The following is a 26,308-nucleotide window of genomic DNA, read 5'->3' as shown; positions in this document are numbered from 1 at the left end:
AAGCTACAGAAGTAGGAAAAGCATTGGTTTATGATGCTTTAAATTAGATGAAGTGATAAAATAGCATTAAAAAGAGAATAAAATGTTTTACTGCTGGGCCCCAGCAGTAAAAGCACAGGGTCCTAGAGTCCTAACCATTGGACCTCCAGGGAATTCTCAAGATGAAACTTACTATAAAACTCTTACAAGGGAGTTAATATCTGAAATATATAAAGAACTCCCTCAACTCAACAACAAAAAACAAACCTGGGGACTTCCCTGGTGGCCCAGTGGTTAAGAATCCGCCTGCTAATGCAGGGGACATGGGTTTGATCTCTGGTCCGGGAAAATTCCACATTCCATGGAGCAACTAAGCCTGTGCGCCACAACTACTGAGCCTGCGCTCTAGAGCCCGTGCACCACAACTACTGAAGCCCATGCACCTACAGCCCATGCTCCGCAACAAGAGAAGCTACGGCAACAAAGAGTAGCCCCGCTCTCTGCAACTAGAGAAAGCCCGCGCACAGCAACAAACACCCAACACAGCCAATCAATCAATAAAATGGGTATATGTATTTAAAAAAAAAAAAAAGCTGACTGAGAAAGGACTTACACAAGCATTTCTCCAAAGAAGATATACCAGTAGCCGATAAGCACATGAAAAGACACCTAACATCACTTATCATTAGGAAAATGTAAGTCAAACAATGAGATACCACCTCATATCCATTAGGATGGCTACTATCAAAAAACAGAAGATAACAGTTGTTGGCAAGGATGTAGAGTAATTGGAATCCTGTGCGCTGTTGGTGGGAATGCAAATGAACAGTTTGTTCTCAAAATTGAAGGAAAAATCTAGAGCTGTAACTTTAGATTCAATTCATAACAATCTCAATGAGGAAAGTTTTAAGTCTTCTATATGCTCAAAAACTTTCACAATAAATGCAGGGGAGGTATTCACAAACCATTAAGAATTAACTGGGGACTTCCCTGGTGGCACAGTGGTTAGGAATCCGCCTGCCAATGCAGGGGACATGGGTTCAAGCCCTGGGCCAGGAAGATCCCACATGCTGAGGAGCAACTAAACCTGTGTGCCACAACTACTGAGCCTATGCTCTGGAGCCTGCAAGCCACAACTATTGAGCCCATGTGCCACAATTACTGAAGCCCTCATGCCTAGAGCCTGTGCTCCACAACAAGAGAAATCACTGCAATGAGAGGCCCACGCACCACAACCAAGAGTAGCCCCTGCTCACTGCAACTAGAGAAAGCCCATGAGCATCAACGAAGACCCAACAGAGCCAAAAATTAAGAAATTAAATAAATAAAATTAAATTAACATTAAAACAAAACTTACTATTTTGGCCCTATTATAGAAACTATACCAGCTTTGATAGTATAAAGAAATGTGTATGTTTTTTGACTGATCTACATGAATTTTAAAATCTAAACTTGGTAATGTGAAAAAATATACAACTGAAACTACCATCTTTTATTCCATTTATTTTTCTTTTCACAAACTACTGATTAAATTCATACTTTGAGACTTTTAGCATTTAATATGTAAAATTAGCATAAATTTATTAAAAATAAATCTTAACAGGCAAATAAGAGCATGAAATTCCAAAACGTGTTAGCTAATTTTAATTAATCAGTGGATATGAATAAGTGAGTACCTTACGAATCTATCTTCAGTAAATTAATTTTGCTCAGATCTCAAAAATAAATAAGCAGTTAATATGGCTAATATTCATTCATATGGACTAGGCGGGGCCTTTAATATGTACAATAGCGTTGAACTGTTTGTATTGTTGACTAACTTGTCTGTTAAGGATTTTCCAGAAGACCATCAATAAATAATCTATATTCATTCAAAACACTGAAAGCTACTTAAAGAGAATGGCAGCTTTTTTGTTAAATATTTTTCTGTTAAGGTATACTAAGAGTAAATGCTTGACAGCTAGATGAATTTTTATAAATGTATACATCCATGGTAACCACTATCTACATCAAAATATAGAGTATTTCCCGCACTCAAAAAGCCTCACTCTTGCCCCTCTTATTCACGACCCTTACCTACCCCTACCACTGTCCTAGTTTTGACACATGTTGAATTTCATAAAATGAAATTATGCAGCATGTACTCCTTTGTGCCTGGCTTTTGTCACTTAACATGTCTATGAGAATCATCCACGCTGTTTGTGTCAACGTGCCCTTTTTTTTTTTTTTACTGCTATGTAGTGTTCCATTGTATGATTACAGCATTATATATTCATTCTCTTGTTTATAGACATTTGGGTGACTTGCAGTTTGAATAAATCTGCTATGAATATTCTTCTACAAGTCTTTTGGTGGACATACGAATTCACTTCTCTCGGCTTTCTCTTGGATATATACTTTGGGGTAGAACTGCTGTACCATATGAAGGTATATGCTTATTTAGCTTTGGCAGGTACTGCTAGTTGAGTGGCTGAACCACATTCTTACCAGCAATGCATCCCATTTACAAGTGTGTAGTGGTATCTAACTGTGATCTTAGTTTGCATTTCCCTGATGACTAATGGTGCTGAGCACAGCTTATCAACCACCCAGATATTGTCTTAATGCCTGTTCCTATCTTTTGGAAAGACAGGAAAGAGCAGTACCAATGAGCGCAATTTTTACACGTTGTCGTATTTTCCCCCAAGTAAACAGACACCTTTAATCATAAGAGGTGTCAGCAGAAAAACAGAAAGTTTCCACACCGGCTAACTTACAAAGTTAAGAAATAAACCATACTAACACAAGTTGTTATATATTAAAGGTAAATCACTATCCACATGTATTAATAAAAGAACAAGATTAACAAACTTTTCTAATATAACTCTTCCAAATTACCTAAACACTGACATTTAGATATCCACTGAATGTCAATTACCTCAATAAAGGTGGAGGGAGGGGGGTGAGACAAACCCATGGATATCCTGTCTCACCTATTTTATCTGATGTCTCTGATGTCTTTTATTATTTCAACACTATAGATATGAAACAAGACTAAATTCAGCTATCTGACCTACCTTAGGAAATGAGAATAGCTAATAAAAAGTGTTTTGATACAAAAACTCAAGTTCTCTGTCTCTATATACACCACAACCTTTCAACTATTTATAGGAAGATAATCAGAAGTGCTAGTTACTGCTGGCTTAACTGAGCAAAAAGAGAAGACCATGGGAAATTTTAGCGTGGAGTTTTGTTTTCAAAGAGGTGGAGGTTTCATTACGTCTACTGAGAATAGCCTGAGTAAAGTCAGAAGCAGAATGACAGGCTACTGTAACCATCCAGTCAAGAGTAATGCAACTTGGACCAAGGTAGTAGAAATGAACTGCTGCTAAAATGTTGGTGGTTTCAACAACAGGATTTGCAGATGGGGTACCAGAGAAAGATGAAACAAGCATCAGGGTGAGGTTTTGACCTTAGCAATTGCAAGGATGTAGTTAACAAAACTTACACGGGGAAGAAGTAAGTTTTGGGTTGGGGAAATAATTCAGTTTTCAACACGTTTATGTTTGAGATGTCCATTACATATTGAAGTATAGATATTAAACAGGCAGCAGGACACAAGTCTGGAGTTTAGAAAAGATAAATTTATGAGTTGCTAGTATATAAACTGTAAAGTTATGAAATCAGATAAGCTCACCAAGGGAGTGAGTATGGACAGAAAAAAGCAGAGGTCAAGACTTAGCCCTGAGGTATTCTCATGTACAAAACTCCAGGAGATGAGGGAGGAACTAGCTGAGAAGTCTAGGAGTGGGATAAGGAAGGAGAGAACAGAACAACTGATGTCCTGGAAACCACGTGAAAAAAAGGACAATGTCTCCAGTACCGCAAATTTTCATTAGTAACACTGAACAATAGATCTTTGAGATGACTTCACAGATAAAAACATGGATGCATACAAATTCAATATATTGTGAAAAGTCACAAATCAAAAGAATGACACAGCTTCCCTGGTGGCACAGTGGTTAAGAATCCACCTGCCAATGCAGGGGACATGGGTTCGAGGCCTGGACTGGGAAGATCCCACATGCCATGGAGCAACTAAGCCTGTGTGCCACAACTACTGAGCCTGCACTCTAAAGCCTGTGGGCCACAACTATTGAGCCTGTGTGCCACAACTACTGAAGCCTGCTCACACGCCTAGAGCCCGTGCTCTGCAACAAGAGAAGCTACCACGACAAGCCTGCACACCGCAACAAAGACTAGCCCTCACTCTCCACAACTAGAGAAAGCCTGCACGCAGCAACAAAGACCCAATGTAGCCAATAAATAAATAAATTAAAAAAAAAAAAAAAAAGAATGACAGAAGATAAAGTTAGGTCTGTTCCACAATGTTCAATGTTTAACAGTAATGGAATACAGATCAAGAAACTAGATCCCAAGAGATGATCTACTGAGGGAGAGGCTTTACTCAGATGTGCTATTAGAGTGAAAAAACAAAACCAGCAATTCTTATTTGTTTGTCCAATTACTAAATATATCAAATGACCCAAAGGCTAAATGTTGTCATTCTTGTCTCAGCTTACTCAGGTTCCATTCTTTCCCTTTCTTAACAAATCAAACACATAACTTATTGTTTTCTTCCCCTTCGATGTCTTTTTATACCTCTTTTCTTAGTTTTTCAATCCATATTGTTAGACTATGCCAGGCTTTAGTCTAAGAGAAATACATAAAACAACTCATTTACTCTTCTCAACAGCCCTATGAAACAGGTTATTAACCCCAAATTTTTTCAGATAAGGAAACAAAGGCAAAAAGACCAGGTAATTTACTCAAGACCACAAAAATGAGTAAATGGCAGAGCCATGATTTTATTAACCTAGTGGTTAAACACTATGCTGCCAATCCCACTACTGGGCATATACCCAGAGAACACCATAATTCAAAAAGACACATGCACTCCAATGTTCACTGCAGCACTACTTACAATAGCCAGGATGTGGAAGCAACCTAAATGTCCATCAACAGATGAATGGATAAAGAAGATGTGGTACATATATACAACGGAATATTACTCAGCTGTAAAAAGCAATGAAACTGGGACATTTGTAGAGACATGGATGGCCCTAGAGACTGTTATACAGAGTGAAGTGAGTCAGAAAGAGAAAAACAAATATCGTATATTAACACATATATGTGGAGTAGAGAAAAATGGTACAGATCAACTGCTTTGCAAGGCAGAAATAGAGACACACATAGAGAACAAACATATGGACACCAAGTGAGGGAAGTGGGGAGTGTTGGGGGGGAATGAATTGGGAGATTGGGATACCAAATGGTACACTCTAAATATATGCAGTTTATTGTAAAAAAAAAAAAAATCATAAAATAAATAAACACTATGCTGCCAAGATAAAATCAGACAAAACATGTGAAAGCACTGTACAAATGAAGATACAACCTGCAAAGGTACTTCTTAGCATCTTAGAACCTTAATCATGCTCAATTAACACAACTTTCAATATTTTTGTTGTCTACATTCCATCCAAGTCAGAGCTGATTACTTCAAGACTTAAATTTTTTTAGTCCTTCACAAATATCTTCCTGAGATAGCAAAAACTCAAATTTACCAAAACAACAAATAAAATCCAAGACTTTTCAAGATGTAAAGCTAGCATCTGATATGACCTAATAAATCACTATTTAAATGCAGATTCCAATTTCAATTGCAACATATTTTCTCTCATGTACAAGGGTGAGTAAAAAATTATCTGCACTCAGGTTATATTAAAACTTCTATTAGCCGCACTGTCTCAGCGTTTTCCATTCAAGGCTACTGTGTCCCTAGTCACCGCTGTGCAGGTGTGAATGTGTTCATTTGTAACTGCGGTGTGAGCAAAAATGGATGCCCCACTTGCGATCTGCACAAAAGAGCAGCGTGCAGTGATTCATTTTTTGTGGTCTGAGGGTGTACCTGGTGCCATTATTTACCGAAGACTTTGTGTGCAGCATGGAGAAAGTGTTTCGTCGCGAAGAAGTGTATATGAATGGATAGAGAAGTTCAAGGAAGGTCGCACAAGTGTTAGCCATCAAGAAGGAGCCGGACACCCATTCACGTCCACGGCTGATGACAACATTGAGCATACACGTGAAAATGATTCTGTCGAACAGACGAATGACAGTGGATTATGTGGCAAATCATTTGCAACTCAGCCGTGACTCAAAGGTTCAACAATCAACACAGTGCTCATTACAGTGAGATGCTTATTGAAGAACCGAAGGCTAAACTTCAGATTAAATGCAGAGAGGACTGCTATCCAAGGGCGTTGTGATCTTGCATGACAATGCATGTCCACACACTTCTGCCCACACTGTCGACACTCTGCAAAAACCTCATTTTAAGGTGTTAAAGCACCCTCCCTATAGTCCTGATCTTGCTTCAATGGATTTTCACCAATTTGGTCCCCTGAAAGCAGCCCTACCAGGACAAAGATTCATTTCTGATGAAGATGTGAAGACAGCGGTGCATTCATGGCTCGCAGCTCAGCCTAAAACATTTTTTAATGAGAGAATACAAAAGCTTGTTGACAGATGGACAAAGTGTATTGAAAAGCAAGAATATTGGGACTTTCCTGGTGGCGCAGTGGTTAAGAATCCACCTGCCAATGCAGGGGACACGGGTTAGAGCCCTGGTCCAGGAATATCCCACAGAGCAATTAAGCCCGTGCGCCACAATTACTGAGCTCGCATGCTGCAACTACTGAAGCCTGAGTACCTAGAGTTCGTGCTTCACAACAAGAGAAGCCACTGCAATGAGAAGCCCACGCACTGCAATGAAGAGTAGCCCCCACTTGCCACAACTAGAGAAAGCCCATCCACAGCAACAAAGACCCAACGCAGCCAATCAATCAATCAATAAAGAATTTTCAAAAAATGAAAAGAAAAGCAAGGAGATTATGTCAAAAAATGATGTATTTGTCTTTTCTAAAAGTTAATTAAATTCTACAACCAGAGTGTGGATAATTTTTGACTCAGCCTTGTACTTAGGAGGTTTCATTTAGTTTTAAAATTATTGCAAGTAAGAGAAAGTATAATATATGTTTATGCTTTGAGGCAAGTACACATTTAACACTCTATATCTATAAACAGTCTTAGAATTCATGAGAGAGGACTGAAGGTGAATTCAAAATCTCTTACCATTGATCCTTCAGGATATCCAAACAAATAGCCCCTGTGACGGAACTAATATTAGGATGCCATATTTTAGTGATAAACCGGACCTAGAATATAAAAGCACATTTGAGTTTTGAAGTACAGAAATAAAACATATATAGCTTAAGTAGAACCACAAGAGAATGAAATCTTCAAGTTAAAAAAAAATGCTCATACTCACATCATTTTGCCTAGGTGAAGGGAGGGGTGTAGGAGACAAAGCATTCAGTGAGCCGAATGCTTTCAATGATATACATTCATTTTAAACCTTTTAATAAGTGCTCAAAGAAACTCAATTTACTACTTAGCATAGTGTTCGATGCTATGAGAAATTTAACATGGACTAAGATCCATTTAGGTACATAAAGTAGTACATAAAATCAAAATAGATATAGTAAGTGGCAATTTTTTTAGTGTGAAGAAGGGTGTAGTATAGGTTTGAAGGAAAAAGTAAGCAAACTCAGTACATGGAAACAGAAGTAGTAAGTGACCATAAGATTATTTCTGGGACTTCCCTGATGACATAGTGGTTAAGAATTCACCTGCCAATGCAGGGGACATGGGTTTGATCCCTGGGCCAGAAAGATCCCACATGCCGTGGAGCAATTAAGCCCATGCACAACTACTGAGCCTGCACTCTAGAGCCTACAAGCCACAACAACTGAAGCCTGTGCGCCTAGAGCCTGTGCTCCACAAGCAAAGCCACTGCAACAAGAAGCCTGCGGACCACAACGAAGAGTAGCTCCCACTTGCCACGGCTAGAAAAGCCCTGCGCAGCAACGAAGACCCAATGCAGGTAATAAATAAATAAATAAATAAATAAATTAATTTAAAAGATTTCTCCTGATTTTTCTGTACTTTTTTTTCTCTTAAATACTTAAAAAAAAAAAATTCAACAAATATTTAAAGGCCTACTATTATTTGCTAGGCACTGAGGCTTAGTGTTTAAGAAATTTACCCAATATCAAGTAAGTAGTTAGCAACAGAAAATACAAACTCACACAATTTAATTTCAGATTCTGAGTGTACCTATTTGTCTTAGCATGAAAGAATAAGAAATCAACAAAGTGAAAATGCTAACACTATCAGATCACCTTGAAATGAAATCTAGTTCATCAGCTCTTACTTATGAGCTTTTGCAGGAGGAACAGGAGGAGGAGGAGGATGTCTGACACATATATATGATAGTCATCTAAGTCAAAATTCTTTAACACTTAACAGATTAATTACTATGAGCCAAGCTATGTTCTAAGTACCTTGCAAAAATTAACTCATCAATAAAATATATGCTCCAAATCTAAGCTATTTATGGAAAGAAGCTAAAAGATTTATGCTTCCACTTTTCTCCTTGTGACTTGTCTATACTAACTGTCCCTAATTCCTCATGTACTCACTCACTAACTTACATGCCATCTGAAAAAGCACTTTAAGTCACCAGTGACTTCAAAACACCTAAAACTAAAGGAGACTTTCCACTCCTTGATCCTTTTTAATTCTTAAAATAATCTTACTGCTTTCAATGATATCTACTTCTTTCCATCCACAGAACACCATTTCCTTAAAGGACACTATCATTTTTCACTTGGGTTACTGAACAGTCTACTGACTTTACTGCCTTCAGTTTTGTTTCGTCCAATCCATTCTCCACACTGAAACCAGAGAACCCTTTAAAACAAACCTGATTCAAGTCACTATTCTACTTAAGGCCCTTTAACGACCTCATTCCCTTTATGTTAAGCCCACACTCTTAAACTGATTCTAGCCTATCTCTTAAATCTCATGTCCACCCCACATTCAATGCAAGTGCTCAACAAGTCATATTTAAATTAAAAAAAAAAAATTTTTTTTTTTTGGCCTCAGGCCTTTATACATTTCTTCTTTCAATAACACATCTTAGTATCCTCCTCTCCTGGCTAACTCCTACCTATCCTTTAAGCTTCCATAATCACTTCTTCCTGACCCGCTTCCATACCACTTTCCTATGTCATAGTACTGATCACACTTCTGTAATCTGTTCTCTATTTGCCTGATGTTCCTTAAAATGCATGGTGTCTATTCTGCTTAGTAGAGCATTCCAAGCATCTAAAGTGCCTCACACTGAATGAATATGCAATTAACATTATGACAAACCTGTTATTTTATAAATATATATTATATTTTGGCCACGCCATGTGGCATGTGGGATCTTAGTTCCCTGACCAGGGATCGAACCCATGTCCCCTGCATTGGAAATACAGTCTTAACCACTGGGAGCCAGGAAAATCCCTAAACTTGTTATTATAGGGCTAAACAGTATCCTTCTCAAACACTGTGCAGATCAAATAAGACAGGCACATAGGGTTCATGTACAACAAACATTTCTTTGTAACAGATATAAGCACAATATTCACATCTTAATTTTTACCAGTCGAGTTCAAAGCTTTATAAAAATATGAAATAACCATATGCCACAACTGCAATAATTCAAGGACACCACAGCATTGTGACTTTAAAACAAAAGTAGGTTCTGTATTCTCAAGACTGGAAAACAGAATTATCCCCAACTTTTCTAGCCATGCCACAAGGCAAGAGGGATCTTAGTTCCCTAACCAGGGATAGAACCCCTATCCCCTGCAGTAGAAGCACAGAGTCTTAGCCACTGGACCACCAGTGAAGTTCCAAGGAAAACAGAATTTTAAATTACTACTGTAGATGTCAGAACCTTTACAGTTTAGGCAGATGATCTAAGGATATGTGAATTGTATCTTGCTTTTTAAAGAAGGATCTTCAATGCATGATTCTCTACAGACTCTACATGAAAACAAATATGCTTATATGCAAGACTAAGGAAATTATTATACTATTTCTTTGTACTACAATCTACAGTTAGGAATAAGTAACTTTGAATTTGCAGATAATCTAATAAAGAAATTTGCAACAGGACACTCCATTATCTACCAGTACAGATATAAGTAACTGTTCTATAAGTAGTTCTTTGTGTGGTTTTCCACTCTTTATCTCCTATTCTCTTCTCTGTCATTCTTTATCATCAACTACCTCCTTTCTTAGATTTTTCACTTCTTTCTCAACCCTTAATATTACCAATGGTACCCACATGTACCCCATCATTCTACGCCCACTTCATATCCATTGTATTTGTCACCTTCTCTCAGAGTGCTACCATCCCCGACCTATATCAACAAAAAAGTACACTCAAAGAACTTGAAAGGGATTAAGTATAAAAGTAACAATACAAAGACATTTATCATGACCTACTTTGCGTCATATTTGATTACAAAACAGATACGGGATGGCTTACAGTACTAAAATACTTACATGAATAACAATTCAAGTTTCCTTATTTTACAAATGAAACTGATACTAGCACCATCTGGGTAACTTGACAACACTCATTAGCTCTGAGGAACTCTCAAAGAATTTAGAAACAAAAAATCTTAACACTATGCACACAGTGTTACCAGACTGAAGTGAAGGAAGGGGACTATCCTTAGCTATTTATATTGGTACACCATCATAGGCAATCTTATCTCCTCCTACAGGATGTAGCCTATATTTATGCTCTCTTTAGTTCAACAAACATTTCACCTTCCACCTCATGGTAGCTGAGAGCTCTATTTCCATCAGGAATTTCCAGTTTCAAGCTTGGAACTCAAGGAAGTTACAATATTAAACCTGCTTTAACTAACTTATTGTACAAAAGAAAACGCTACTTTATTTTAAATATGCATGTGCAGAAGGGAAGACTCGTTAAAGGTTATTTGCATTGCTTCTTATACTCAATTTCATACATAAAAGTATATTTATAACACCAAGCAAAATGAGGAAGATTCACAACCTAATCTCCAATAATTAGTTGGACAAATCACTGAGCTAGAGTTTTCCTAATTTGATGGGTTTTTCATTAATAGAACATTATTACAATTTACTTTAAAAATAAAGTATGCATTGAATCAAACTTCTATGCTATATTTAGCTGATTTAAAGATATATTTCCTTGGTTCAGAAGTAAACCTTCTGCTCTTCAGGTCAATAGTTTACTGCAGAATAATAAACAAAAAATACTCTGTGACAAATGTAAGTTTTTAATCGGGTGCAATTTTAGCTGCAGAATAGTGAGAATATAACAATTAACTTCAATACTTTTACCTCAGAAGGCTTAAAATTAGACCTGAGGCTACATATTAAACATATGTGAACATAATTATCCAAGAAATTTACACAAATATTCCCCACTCTTTCCATTATATCTACCAACCAGTAAAAATTCATATCTAATATAGTAAATATCTAGAACATACTTATCATACATTAATTACCATTTACGGCAAAAGCTTAATGCCACAAGTGGGAGGAGTATCATATTTAAAAGCATAGTAAATTCCAACTACAACTAACTGGTTGAAGCCAGAGAGAGAGAAATTTGGCTTGACTGACAGAAGACCCTTCTAAATCTTAAAGCTACCTCACTATGGAATGGCTGGAATTAAGATAGTAGTGGCCTGAAGAGCAACGTGAGCTAGTAGCAAAAACATCAGACTGACTTTAGTTCTTATGCTTTTAGTCCATTTTTCTTGTTTTTCTAAAAAAGGCAGGAAGAGGAGGATTAATAAAATAGTGATTTCAAAGATTAAATGAAATAATGTATCAAGTGCCTAAAGCAGAGCCAGGACTCTGGATTTATATTTATAGACTACAGAAGGAAATAAACACTTTTATTGAGACAATAATTCACCCCCATCTAAAATGCACAACTTCATGGTGGTTAGTATATTCATAGTTGTGCAACCATCACCAAAATCTAATTTTTGACCATTTCAACACCTCAAAAAGAAACTACAGGGACTTCCTTGATGGTTCAGTGGTTAAGACTCCATGCTCTCAATGCAAAGGGCCCAGGTTCAATTCCTTGTCAGGGAACTAGATCCCACATGCCACAACTAAGACCCAGCACAGCTAAATAAATACATACATACATACACAAACAAATAAATAAATAATTTTTTTAAAAAAACCTAACTGTAGGGCTTCCTAGGTGGCGCAGTGGTTAAGAATCCACCTGCCAATGCAGGGGATACAGGTTCCATCCCTGCCCCAGAAAGATCCCACATGTCTCGGAGCAACTAAGCCCGTGTGCCACAACTATTGAGCCTGCGCTTTAGAGCCCGTGAGCCACAACTACTGAGCCCATGTGCTGCAACTACTAAAGCCCACGTGCCTAGAGCCCATGCTCCGCAACAAGAGAAGCCACGGCAATGAGGAGCCCACGCACTACAACGAAGAGTAGCCCCCACTCACCGTGCATAGCAAAGAAGACCCAAAACAGCCAATTAAATAAATAAATAAATAAATAAAATTTTAAAGAAAATCTAACTGTATTTTTATAAACTATAAACAATTTGAAAATGAATTTAAAAAACAACACTACATAACCAACAGCAGTCACTCCCCACTACCCCAGCCCTGAGCAACCACCAATCTACTTTTCTTCCTCTATGATTTGTCTCTTCTTATGTTCATATAAATGAAATCATACAATGTGTGGCTTTTTGTGCCTGGCTTTTTCACTTAGCATGATGCTTTGAAAGTTCATCTATTTTGGAGCACATATCAACACTTTCATCACTATCATAACCTAATGCGGTAATGGATACACTACATTTAATTATTCCATTCAGCTGATGGACATTTAGAGCACTTTCATTTTGGGGCAGTTATGAATAGTGCTGGTATGAACATTTGTGTACAAGTTGTTGTGTGGGCACACCTTCATTTCTATTGAATAGATATCTAGAAGTAGAATTGCTATGTGTTGCATGAAAGGAGAGAAGGTTAGCACTCTCCTTGTCAAGGGTGGAAGAAACTCTCAGGCCTGACAACATGCATACATGGTTAAGGCACTGTCAGCTACTTCGTGGCATCTAACCATCGTTTTTTTCATCGTTTTTAAAAAATAAATTAAAAAAAGAAATAGGTGCTATAGAAGTAGTATTGCTAGGTCATAAAGTAACTCCATGTTTACCATTTTGACCATACTATTTTCCAAAGCAGCTCCAACACTTTACATTCCTACCAGTAATGTATGAGAATTTCAAATTATAGAGTAAATTTAAGCATCGATGCTACTGTATTTTACAATGACATTGCAGAAGGAAGTCAACAGACTACTTCAAGAAGGGCCTCTCGGGCCTCTTAGGGTGGTAGTCATGGGTTAATGTTGGCTAATATTTACAGCATGCTTAGTCTATGAAGGCACTGTTCTAGGTATTGCATTTCACTGAATCTCAGGTACCATAAATTATTCAAAACACCATCATTTTATGTACCTTGAGAAAGAAAAAAAGCTCTGCCAATTAAATTATAACATCCCATCCACTGAAAGATATATCCTGATTTCAGAGATATTAAAAATGTGAAAAAATGTTTCACAGAAATATTGGATATATTGTTTTTTAAATGGATTACTCCTTTAATCTTAATAATCCTTTGACAGGATTTTACAAATGACAAAACACACGGTGGTTAGACAGCTTGCCTAAAATAAAAAAGTCAGCTAAATGCCAGAAGTAAGATGTGAACTGTGGTTGATTATTCTTGTTCTTGGTAGAATCATATTCACTGTTTCAGAGATTTTGCCCTTACTCCTTCCTCACTGGAATCAAGGAAATAGAGCACAGCAGGCCTTACAGGATCTAGTTTCTATTTAACCCCTAAGCCTCAGTTCCCTCATTCATTAAGACTGTTATGAAGACTATTTCAGGAAAGGCACATAAAATTCTTAACACAAAACAATTGACAGCTGCTACTATCATTATATAGTGGTTGAGAGCAGTCACTCTTGAGATCTCTTCTTTCTTCCCTCCTTATTTCCATTAAAAATTTTTTTAGGCTTTAAGGTCATCCTTATCTCAAAACATTTTAAAAGTCTTTTCTTAAATTTACAGTATTTTACAATTAAAGTAACCTCAAGTGACTACTACTCATTCTAATGATAACACTGACAACTAAGATTACCTAGTGGAGGGTAATTAGGATAAGGATGAAAATTAAGTCACAGATGTAAGATGAAAGCTTAATAGTGGTAATCTCTAAGTGGTCATACTCAAAAAAATGTTCTTTTTTTTTTTATTCTTCACTATTCAAATTTCTACAACAAACACAAACTACTTTTACAATAGGTGAAAAAAAATCAACCAAGCTTAAAAGGTAGAAACAACCAAAATGTCCATTAATGGTTAAAGGGATAAACAAAATGTGGTGTACAGGTACAATGGAATACTAGTAAGCCTTAAAAAGGAATGCCATTCTGACACAAGTTATAATATGGACAAACCTTAAAGACATTATGCTAAGTGAAATAAGTCAGGTACAAAAGGACAAAAATCATATGATTCCACTTAAATGAGGTACCTAGAGTAGGAAAATTTCATAGAGAAAAAGTGTAACAGTGGTTACCAGCATGGGGTACCAGGGAGTTGTTTGGTAGGGAAGATGAAAACGTTCTGGGAACTGATGGTGGTGACAGATGCAAAACAATGTGAATGTGCTTAATGCCACTAAACTGCGTACTTAAAAATGGTTAAAATAGTAAATTTTATGTTATATATACTTTACCACAGTTTTAAAAACTCAATCAGGCTTATCAGAAAAGATGTACATAGGGACTTTCCTGGTGGTCCAGTGGTTAAGAATTTGCCTTCCAAGGCAGAGGGCTCTAGTTCGATCCCTAGTCAGACAACTAAGCTCCCGTGCCACAACTAATGAGCCCGTGTGCTCTAGAACCCATAGGCCACAACTAGAGAGAAGCCTGCATGGTGCAATGAAAGATCTCGCGTGCTACAACTAAGACCCGACACAGATGTACATAAACAACAGAATAATACGAACCTCAAACTGGTAGGTGACTCAACTTCACCCTGAAACTTCCATTACCGTGTCTATTCTTAAACAGGAGACAACCAGTAGGCTGAATGAATGAATTCTGAAACATTTTCTGAGTGACTACTATCATATGCTCAAGGGACACTATACTTTTAGGAGCCACAGAAAATACAAAGGTGTATTAAGACATGGTCTTTGACCTCAAGAGCACAAAAGCTAGTGAAAGATACATATCCCCAAATAATATAATACATTAATTGGTACTGTAACTGTGTTGGTACTAAATTATATAAAATGCTATTAAGGGGCTTCCTAGGTGGCGCAGTGGTTTGAGAATCCGCCTGCCAATGCAGGGGACACGGGTTCCATCCCTGCTCCAGGAAGATCCCACATGCCACGGAGCAACTAAGCCTGTGCGCCACAACTATTGAGCCTGCGCTTTAGAGCCCATGAGCCACAATTATTGAGCCCATGTGCTGCAACTACTGAAGCCCACACGCCTAGAGCCTGTGCTCCGCAACAAGAGAAGGCCATGGCAATGAGAAGCCCGCGCACCACAACAAAGAGTAGCCCCCACTCACCACAACTAAAAAGAAAGCCCTCACACAGCAAAAAAGACCCAACACAGTCAATAAAATAATAAATAAATTTATATTTTAAAAAATGCTATTAAGAGTAGAGGGAGAAACATTTTGATAGGCACAGGTTAATGGAAAAAGAGATACTTTCACCTAGACCTCAAAAGAAAACTAGAATTTCAAACGATAGGGACAATAGTTCAAGTGAAAATAACAGGAAAGTGTGAAAGAATAAGCATTACCTACAAACAGCAAATAATCTAGGCTGGAAAATGCAAATCCATCCTGTGGTTGAGGGCAGCAGAAGATTAGGATGGAAAAGAAGACTAGGATCAGGTTATGGGAGCTTTTAAATGCCCAGCTAAGGATTTTAGACTATTAACAAATAAAGAAAAGAAACACGATCAAAACTGCACTTTAGCAAGATTTATACAACAGCAGAGCAAAGAATGAATAGTATGGCAAAGATGAAAGGGTGAGTAAATAATATACAAAATAGGAGAAGTAATAAAGCTGAATGCCTAAAGTAAAATCATGATGATAGCAAAAGTAGACATAAAGGAAACAATTCAGTCAAAAAATAAGTTTAGGTTAGTTCCCCTTGTTACACACAATCCTAGGTTATTCTGTTTTCTCCTTTTACATTCATCCCAGTTACAATGATTTGTTCATTTTTCCCCCCACTAGAACATGAGCTCCATGAAAACAAGGACAGTCTAAGTCTTACTTATTGCTATACTGGCACAAAGTACTCAAATAACTGTTGATGAATTCAGAGTACACTCTTCCCTAAAAAATATACTTCTTTGAGGCAAATAAGAACTTGTGTAAGGATTCTCTAAGTTTGGGAACACCACAAGTTTTTCCAGACCTAGAATTTAAGCCATTGTCAGGTACACATCCTATTCCTGTCTAAAGCGATTACTGGCTTCTCTGAGTAAGTTTGCTTTTTTCTTTTTGAAGACAATTTTTAAAAAAAAATAAATTTATTTATTTATTGGATTTATTTTTTTACTGACTGTGTTGGATCTTTGTTGCTGCACATGGGCACTCTCTAGTTGCAGAGAGCAGGGGTTGCTCCTCAGTGTGGTGCGTGGGCTCCTCACTGTCATGGCTTCTCTTGTTGCGGAGCATGGGCTCAACAGTTGTAGCTTATGGGCTCTAGAGCACAGCTTAATAGTTGTGGTACACAGGCTTAGTTGCTCCGCGGCATATGGTATCTTCCTGGGGCAGAGCTCAAACCCGTGTCCCCTATATTGGCAGGCAGATTCTTAACCACTGTGTCACCTAGGAAGTCCCAAGCTTGCTTTTCATTCTAATTCCAGAAGCAAACTATCTGCCATTACCTGAAATCTTGTCCACACTAAATTTACACAGTAAACAATTTAAAAATCTGTAATTTTAATAAACACTAAAGTATATATTAATTAAATGAGCCAAGAAACATAGTTCATGCACAAAAACAGGCTTACAATACCTTAGGAGGATTAAATGGATAGGTCTCTGGTATTTTAATCTCTAGTTGATATCTTCCTCCTAAAAAATCGGGAAAACATAAGGTTAAGAATGCTGCTCATCTCAAATATGTGAAGCCAAATATAGTGACAGAACTTTTCAAAACATATACTATTTCACAGTCAATTACAACAGATTCATTTTAAAATTGAAACCCAAAAACGAAATAAACAAAAGCACTAGTTTTTAATCTGAAGATCATTTAAAGCATACAGAATACCCATTTAAACAACTGATATTAGTTTATCAGTGCATAATTGGGCTAGAGATAGATGAATACATTAAATCCACAGACAATCCAATGCCAAAGACTTCACTGGAACAATTATATAGCACAGATTCCATCTCCTTTTGTTTCCTCTAGTCCACACTGATAAGACTTGCTAAATAACAGGAAAAAATGGAAAGAAAAATGGAAAAGAAGAAAGAAGGTAGAGAAGTATAAAGGCATAAATAGTACAGAGAAAAAGCATACATAGATTATGGGAAAAACTGAAAAAAATCTACTTCTAAGCTGGTTCTCTCAAATGCAAAAATGTCCCAAACTTTTAATTTGGGACATTAAATTAAATGCCAACATTTCTGGTTAAAATTTAAAAAACAAAATTTAACAATAAGATAAGAGGTAGGTATAAAGACAAAAACCTAGTCTCTTCCTCTAAATGGGTATACAAAATGCAAAACTTTACAAAGAGATTGTTCTAACCAATAACACAGAAACAGCAGGCAACATTCCATTTTGGTCTCAAGTTATCTTGAGCAACTAGCAGCTAAACAGGTATTTTTTAGAAGTTCATCTAGCTTCCCATAACTAGGATATTAAAGGGGGAGGATAACTTCTCTCAGGGAACTCTTCAGGGGAGTCTTGCACTGGATGGCAGACTGGATTTGAACCCTAATTCTAAGGAACCTTCCAATTCTAAGATTTTATGATCCATTAACATAGAATATTTACCATTCCAAAATACAGCAAATAAACTGTGCCAGTGAAATATTTATATATGAAACTATGCCTGGGATTTGCTTCAAAATAATCAAGGGATGAATCAGATCAAAGACTGGCCATGAATTGATAGTTATTAAAGCTGGCTGATGAGCACATGGAGGTTTCATTATACTGCCTTCTGTATATATCTGAAAATTTCCATAATAAAATGTAATAAAACAAAAACAGTGTGCACTAGGAACACTAATGACTTCCAAATTCTGTACACTAAATTCTCAGTATATCCTACCATTTCCTCCACTGGTAGGAATAGATGAATGTGGGTCTGAGAAAAAAACAAAAGAGCAATTCACTTGGTACCACTTTCTTCAAGCCCCTTTTGGTTCCCATTCTTTTCTTCTTGCTTATTCTTTTTAATAGAATCCCATACTGACTGATATACAAGTCGAACAAGATGCCTGAAGCCCAGAGCACACGGCAGCAGTGAAATATAAAGGAAAGAAGTCAAAACAAAAGAAACAAAAAAGACAGGTAAGAGAAGAGTACCTCAGGAAATATTTGTGTATACAGAGATAACTGTTTATGTTCAGTTATAAATGCTAGCTTCAAATATAGGTATAATAAATTTGGCCTGAGTAATGTGTACATTCTTCGTTTTCCTTCCTATGAATCTTAATTTTTGCATTAAATTCCAAATTACTATCTCTATAACCTTTCATATAAAGTTTTTCCTTCTTGAATGTCCAAAACAATCTCTTAGGAGCAGTGTTAAGAGCCTTGAAATACTATATAAATAATGCTGAACCCTAGAGTCCCCCAAATCCTATTTCTACTCCATATGCTATCAATATGCTGTCTTGCGTTATTTGACAACTTCACTATATAATCGATACAGCATTAACCACAGCATTATTTGATATATATCAGAGCAACACAACTAAGAGAGCTTTATGATAACTACAGTATTATTATCCTAACAGCTTTCACTATAAAACATTTACTTCTTGAAGAACAGCTTTTAATACTAACCGTTTATAACCTTTTTAAATTTAATCCAAAGGGAAGATGGGGAAGGGATGAGATTTTTTTTTTTTTAATACCAAGAATGAGTCCATAAAACAACTCTTACGCAGAAAGGCTCAAGAACTAAATTGTTCCTTTGCCACTGAGCCATTAAGGCAAAAGAAGAAAACTGAGTTAACATTTACAATATGGCCATTTTAACTCAATCTGATTACTTTTAACACTACATAAAATAGTTGCCAGATTTCTTAATGATGGTTATTAACAATTTAACATTCCACATGTAAACTTTTGCCCTGGCTATTGAGATTATTTAAAAAAAACAAACAAACCTCAAAATTTAGCAAGAGCCCTGAGGTAAATATTATCAAAGTATTTTACCCCTGTTCATATTTCAAAAGTATGTAAGCTTATGCCCTTGAATGATGCTTTTCTTAAACAAAATGAACAACTTCTCTTCAATAGTTTTGTGATAAAAAGAATACAATTTAAGTTAATCTACTCCAAATATATACCCAAGAAGCATATTGAAATTAATCTTATCAAACATTAATGTCTCATTTAGTGGCCTCAACAGAAATAAGCACTTAAAAATGACCAAACTTGTTTCTAACTAATGAATGTGGTATAGTTATGACCTAATCATCCTACAAGTAACTGTGTATTGTCCAATTTTTTAAAAATTCATGTACCTTTATTAAGCATTGCTAAGAAGGTAATAAACATTCTGCCTAGTTCAGGAGATCTCATTTATAAATATCAATTTACCGGAAGAGCTCCAGGGTAATAATGCTACTGCCCTACTGTCTTTTAAAAATACATCTAAACAACCTAAAAAAGTAATTCAAGAATATTTATAATGTATGCCTTCAAGAAGAAGCTAGTGTATCATTACAAACAATATCTGCTATTAAGGACAAACTTGATTTTTATAAGATAACTAAAGATCTCTTCTCCATCTAACAACTGTCGAAAGGACTAAATGAATAGCATCCATGAAAGCATCCAGATGAGGCCTGGCATGTAGGAGGCACTCATAAAGCAATACAAAAAATTAATAAGTCTAGAAGTGGCTCATATGAACTATAAACAGAAAATAAAATTTTACTTAAGACTTGGCAGAATATGCTAAAGACATTCTAGGGTCTTTAAAAATGTGAATGAAAACAGAAAAAAAGCCTAGAACACTGAATTTTTCTGAAAATTTTTGGGTAACTGTTCATTACAGAATTACAGAACCACTACATTCAAAGGAGACAAACCACCACTTCCAATATTCAATCAATACTGACTTATTCAAGAGCAGAAAGTGATTAGAAACACAGGCTTTGGAGTCAAAGGCTACTGGGACTCAAATCCCAGCTGTGCCGCTTAGATGTCTTAGCCAAGTTACTTAACTTTCCTGAACTTAAGTTTCTTCATCTATGAAACAGTGACAACCGTACTTACCTCGTGAGATTTGTTATAAGGATTGAATGAGAAAATACACGTAAACTTCTTATGGTAAGAACTCAATATGTGCTACTACTACAAATTCCGTGACATGATGTCTATTAAACAAATATTTGAATGCCTATTATATGCAAGAATCTTGGTTATGCTATATAACCCAAATTTACAGTAACATTCACTACTGAAGATCTGCTTAATGAGGGAATAAAAAGCTATAAAGCTTCTTTCTGTATCTTACTACCCAATTCCATGGTCTCAAGTAGCTGAAGACTTAGTTTGTGAACACAGAGTTCAGCAAAGCTGCCTCCTTTCTATATGTCTTAAAACAATCACTCAAAGCTTTCCTGAATAAAGACAATTAAATATTTGGAATACAGCCTGTATGAAGACATATGAGTAAATTACATGCTAAATGACAAAGAGGGGAGAGAAGCTTTTCTTTAGAAATGAACATCTTATAAGTCATAAATTTAAGGCAAGGCTTGTTTACAGATACCATATGAAGGGTAACTGAGAGTCCATTTAAGTTAAAGGCTTAACATGCTAGATGTTTTATACTGTTAAATTCTAACTTAATATAACCTGTAACTTGGCTCTACTAAACCAATTTGAGCAAAGAAAAAAATTAACTAAAATTCAGTAAGAAAAATCAGTCTAGTAAGTTATCTAAATTTATTAAACTGCTGTATATATCCTTAAGCCAAATGAAGTTACCTTCCAAGTAGCTTATAAATGCTTAAGATTATTCTGATTTAATGTTTCAGACAAGTTCTAATACGCACAATATTTTGATACAGAAAAAAGTACTTGCCTTCATATGGTGTGTCTGGAGGTCCTGCTATTTCTCCTCTTAATTCTGTAAAATTCTCATCTACAAGATCTACTTTAATTTGATTTTTGCTCGTCTTAAAAATAAACAGAAAATAAATGTTAGTTATATCAGCAAGAAATAAGCCTATTTGTATTAAAGTACTACCTACAAAAAATTTTGAAACCCGCTCTTTCATAAGCTTATCTGTTCTAGTAAAATTAACAGTCTGTGCTTTTCTAGAACGTAATTAGCCAATTTGAAGAATATTCTAAACAAAAATACTAATAAATTTTAACTGCAATGTTTTTAATGATATAACACCACTTTGAACAACAGTACAATGTCTTGTTGACTTTATAGGAATGTTTAGAGAAATGTTTATATTTGCTGAGTTCATGTGTGTTAGGTACAAACTGATAATTTTACTCATCTGTAGGTGAACACTGCAATTCGATACCCCTGGGCTACATGGGTTCTAGCCGAACAACAGAAAATTCAGGGTCATTAAAAACTACTTAGGCTATAAGCTCTCACTTAAATTTCTAGATGTTTAGGTTAACTGAAATATTAAACCATCAACCAGGATGATGAAAGCTCTAAGTGTCTAATTAAAATCCCTTTCCACAAAAATTCCTGAAGCCTAATTGCCTCACCAGAATCTGCCTTCTTCAATCTGTTTTCTTGCTTAGTTTACTTCAATGGCAATTACTTATTTTTCAAAACAGATTTTTATATATTTATCTACATCTACTTATTCTATACTTTATACCTCTCAAAGTACCATCATGTCAATATTATCACTTCAGTCTCTCAATAACCTTTAACAATACATTCTCATAGTAAACGGTGATCATAATTCAGGAAACCCTCCAGTGGGATTCACTTTAATGCTCACAAGTATCCCCGCAAATGGGCTCTCCACTTAGATTTTGTAACCTACACCAGTATCTTACTGGTCTTTTCACCTAACACAATGATCTACCCCTTTTCTCAATTTTTTAAAAACATAAATCCTTAACATACAAAGTTTTGCTTTCATTATTTTGGTTAGGATTTTTATATGTACTTATCTACATCTACTTATTTTGTACTTTACACTTTATACCTAAGAGAGACATGTACTCTTATGAAAGAAAGCCCCGCAAGATTTCAAAAGTCAATTTTTGCTTTTGAACCTACCTTCTTAAACTTGCTTACTGGATGGAACAGTGCAAGAATTATTGTTTTAAGGTCCTTGACTTACTCCCTCTATCCCCAATAGAAGATACCATCATTTTCACTTTTTCTATACTATATATAGCTCAGTACTGAATGATAAGTACAGAAAAAATATATAACTTAAAACCCAAATTTTAAAGATTTCATATGACTCCTAATTTAGTTTATCTTTTACTAAGAACACAGGATTAAAAAATTTACTTTATGCATTTTAACTAGTACTGGTTTATGTCATAACCTTTTTTTACACTTGGGATTAAAGTATTTCATAATTGTCTGAAGATAATTTTACCCCCAAATTAAATTTAATTATAAATATGCATAATGGGGAACTTCTTCCTGTGCCCTAAAAAATTCATTCATCATCATCCTTGCTATTTGCAGAAGAGGATGAAATGTATAGTTTTAGTAATGGTAAGATACTTTGTCCAGTAAGCACAGGAATGAATAACGTTAAAATGAAAATCACAGGCATCAGATGTTCACTGACCAATTTAAGAAGCCAAAAGTATAACTTACAGACATCTATTTTTCTCTCCTAAGATTTCTAAGGGAAATAAGAGTAACCGAATCTTGCAAATCACGAATGCTTTCACGGTTCTCTATAGCTTCCCATAATACCCCCTTCCCCAAAAGAGGTAAATAACCTAAGTGGCAGAATATTAAAGGACACTATTACACTAAAGTTTGGGGAAGGGTAGAAAGAAGTAACAAATCAGAAAAGCTGCCTTCTAGATTGCCCCCAACTGTCTGATTAGTAAAATGTTAAACAATTATTAATTTTTATACCTCTGTCCTTATTTCTGTCCTCATTCCCCTGAAATTATAATTCAGAGAAAAGTGGGTTTTTTCACTGTAGGGAAAGTACACTATTCATGTATGAAAAATTTACTAAAAAACTCAAGAAAATACAATTACCATGATGAATCCCACCGTAAAGAAGTATTCTATGTTCTACAGTAGGGTTTTTATCCAGACAACCAAAGATAAAAAGAAAATGCAATGTTAAAGGCAAAAGATTTTTCACAGCTTAATTTTTCCATCATGAAACAATTATTCTTCATTACACCCATACTTTAATTCAAACATCCAGTATTTCCACAACTCAAAACTCCAATTCCACTGCCCACACTAACTTAAAATCCTATTTTAAGACTCAAGACCCGTAAGGGGAAAAAATGGAAAATAGCAAAATGACAGACAGTATTTTTAAAAATCATGGCCTTTGGAGTCAGACAGATGTGAGCTGATTCCCAGTTCTGCCACTTACTAGTGATGTTAATTCATGTTGTCACTTACCATCTAACTCACAATTTTATTATTGTAAAATGAGAATACAACTCAGAATCAAATGAAAACTTCCTGGATAGAAGCAGCATAGTTACCCTTCCCCTAACAATATTAATTACAAAAAACTTTGATTTCAAAGACCTATTTTATAAAATTTATTTCACAGGTCTGCTTCCAAACTAAGAATGGAAATTGTAATTTCTAAAAATAAATAATGTGTTTTCAATTCTAATGAATGAGAAAACCAGGCAGACTGAGGCTTTTGGATGAAACCTTGAATTGTTTTATCACTATACTATTTTTCTGAGAACAGCTGGAAAGTTTGCTTTACCATACTTTCTTCTCCCAACTCATCTAAACACACAGTGGGACATAAGGTAGTCTTGATTTTCCTTAAATTTCCTTGTGGCTCCAACGCATAAAAGGAAAAGAGATGAACAGAAGCTACAGCTCCTAGTATACAATTTTTAAACTATTTTATTAAGATATAACATGCATAAAGTATGCAAAACAGTACATAATGCTGAAGTTAATTTGGAAATGGTAAATAAACAAACATAATTGCTAAAAAGCAACAGTGCAGAATTTAAAACAATTCCAGTAGATTCTCAAGGTCAAGTCTCTTGATGAACTAACAACATCATCATCACAAAATTCTCCCAAATAATTCCTGGGATCTACTACATACCAAAAAGCAATCTCAAGCGTCAGTGAAACAACTAAGTGACAAAACTAAGTCCCTGCCCACTTGGAGCTTACATTCTCCTAGAAAAAACTAAAAATTGATAGATTTTATCATGAAAGCAGTAAGTATAAGCTACTGTTGTTTAACTTGTTTAAAACTTACTAGCTACGTGACGTTGAGCAAATTAACGAAGCACTGCATACCTCAGTTTCATCCTCAGTCAATCGGGGGTTATAATAGACCTACCACGTACAGTTCATGAGGGAATTTAATGAATGCAGTATTAATGCCTGTCAAACAGTAAGTGCTGAATGTATGGTAGCCACTTAACACTGTAATATGTTAACTTTTGATAATGATGTTGGAGCCAAAAACGTCTACCTAAAGAAAATACTGTACTTTAAAGGCATACTTTATCACATTAGCCTCTCTTCTATTTATTCTGGAAAAAGTTTTCTGAAATATAATTTAAAACCAAATTTCAGATAAGCAAATATAATTCTAAATGACCTCTAAAGTTACAGATAATTCTCATATGCTATTAAAAAAAAAAACTATTAATTTGTTTCCTAGTCAAATCACAACTACCAAAATTCAGGAACATTGCTCATTATTACCATGTAAATAAATGTGAAATTCCCTTTTTCCTAATTTGTTGGAAATGAGGCTTCAAAGGTTTCACAGTTGCCATTATTTTCTCATAATTTAACATAAACGACTTATGTTTCCCCTACTATTCTAGGGCTCAAGAAAAAACATCTCTACCTTCTAAGCAGTTAAACCTGAAGCTTGGGGCATGTCACATTTCCAAAGCAAGGCTGACATGGAAACTAAGAGACTAGAAGAAAAGTGGGAAACTGAGGCCATGGGGACACATTTGTGGTCCTTACTAAAAACAAATTCTAGACCAGTGCTATCAACAGAAATATAACATAAGCCACAAATGTACTTTATTTTTTTCCAACTATTCATAAGTGATCGTATTTTTTTTTAAACTGAACTATAGTTGATTGGGACCTGGTTGCACAGTGGTTAAGAATCCACATGCCAATGCAGGGGGAACACAAGTTCAATCCCTGCTCCAGGAAGATCCCGCATGCCACAGAGCAACTAAGCACGTGTGCCACAACTACTGAGCCTGCACTCTAGAGCCTGTGAGCCACAACTACTGAGCCCGTGTGCTGCAACTACTGAAGCTCAAGCACCCAGCACCCATGCTCCATAACGAGAAGCCACCACAATGCAAAAAAAGTCAGTGCACCGCAACCAAGAGTAGCCCTTGCTCGCTGCAACTAGAGAAAGCCCGTGAGCAGCAAAGACCCAATACAGCCCCAAAAAAGAAATTTAAAAAAAATTTTAAGTATAGTTGATTTGCAATGTTGTGTTAGCTTCTGGTGTACGACAAAGTGATTCAGTTATATATATACATCTCTTTTTTAAATATTTATTTATTTGGCTGTGTAGGGTCTTAGTTGCAGCATGTGGGATCTTTAGTTGCAGCATGTGAACTCTTGGTTGTGGCATGTGGGATCTAGTTCCCTGACCAGCAATCAAACCTGGGCCCCCTACATTGGGAGCACGAAGTCTTAGCCACTGGACCACCAGGTAAGTCTCCATGTAAGTACTTTTTCATATTCTGTTCCATTATGGTTTATTACAGAATATTTAATATAGTTCCCTGTGCTAAACAGTAGGACTTTGTTATCTATTTTATATATAGATGTTTATCCCTTCTGCACCTCCTT

General features: G+C 36.0%; 1 protein-coding gene and 1 non-coding gene across 5 annotated transcripts in view; one reads left to right on the top strand and one right to left on the bottom strand.

Annotated features, from left to right (window-relative positions):
- Positions 1-26,308, bottom strand: part of UBE2K (ubiquitin conjugating enzyme E2 K) — a 62,481-nt gene that overhangs the window by 6,548 nt on the left and 29,625 nt on the right. For 2 of the 4 annotated variants that reach the window (XM_057727495.1, XM_057727497.1), the window contains exons 2-4: positions 21,371-21,464; positions 17,101-17,159; positions 7,153-7,235 (exon numbers count right to left, since the gene is read on the bottom strand). In XM_057727495.1, coding sequence (XP_057583478.1) covers positions 7,153-7,235; positions 17,101-17,159; positions 21,371-21,464 — 236 coding nt within the window. Of the gene's footprint in view, positions 1-7,152; positions 7,236-17,100; positions 17,160-21,370; positions 21,465-23,506; positions 23,543-24,209; positions 24,236-26,308 lie in introns of those variants that run through there. The other 2 variants (XM_057727496.1, XM_057727494.1) reach the window with 2 other exon arrangements.
- On the top strand, positions 12,974-13,101 carry LOC130850639 (U6atac minor spliceosomal RNA). The gene has a single exon (XR_009052998.1). It is a non-coding gene; the product is annotated as a U6atac minor spliceosomal RNA (small nuclear RNA).

This window comes from Hippopotamus amphibius, chromosome 3 (genome assembly GCF_030028045.1).
Source record: "Hippopotamus amphibius kiboko isolate mHipAmp2 chromosome 3, mHipAmp2.hap2, whole genome shotgun sequence".
Taxonomy (NCBI): Eukaryota; Metazoa; Chordata; class Mammalia; order Artiodactyla; family Hippopotamidae; genus Hippopotamus; species Hippopotamus amphibius.
Note: the sequence above shows the minus strand (reverse complement) of the source record. Positions and strands in the feature narration are given on the sequence as shown.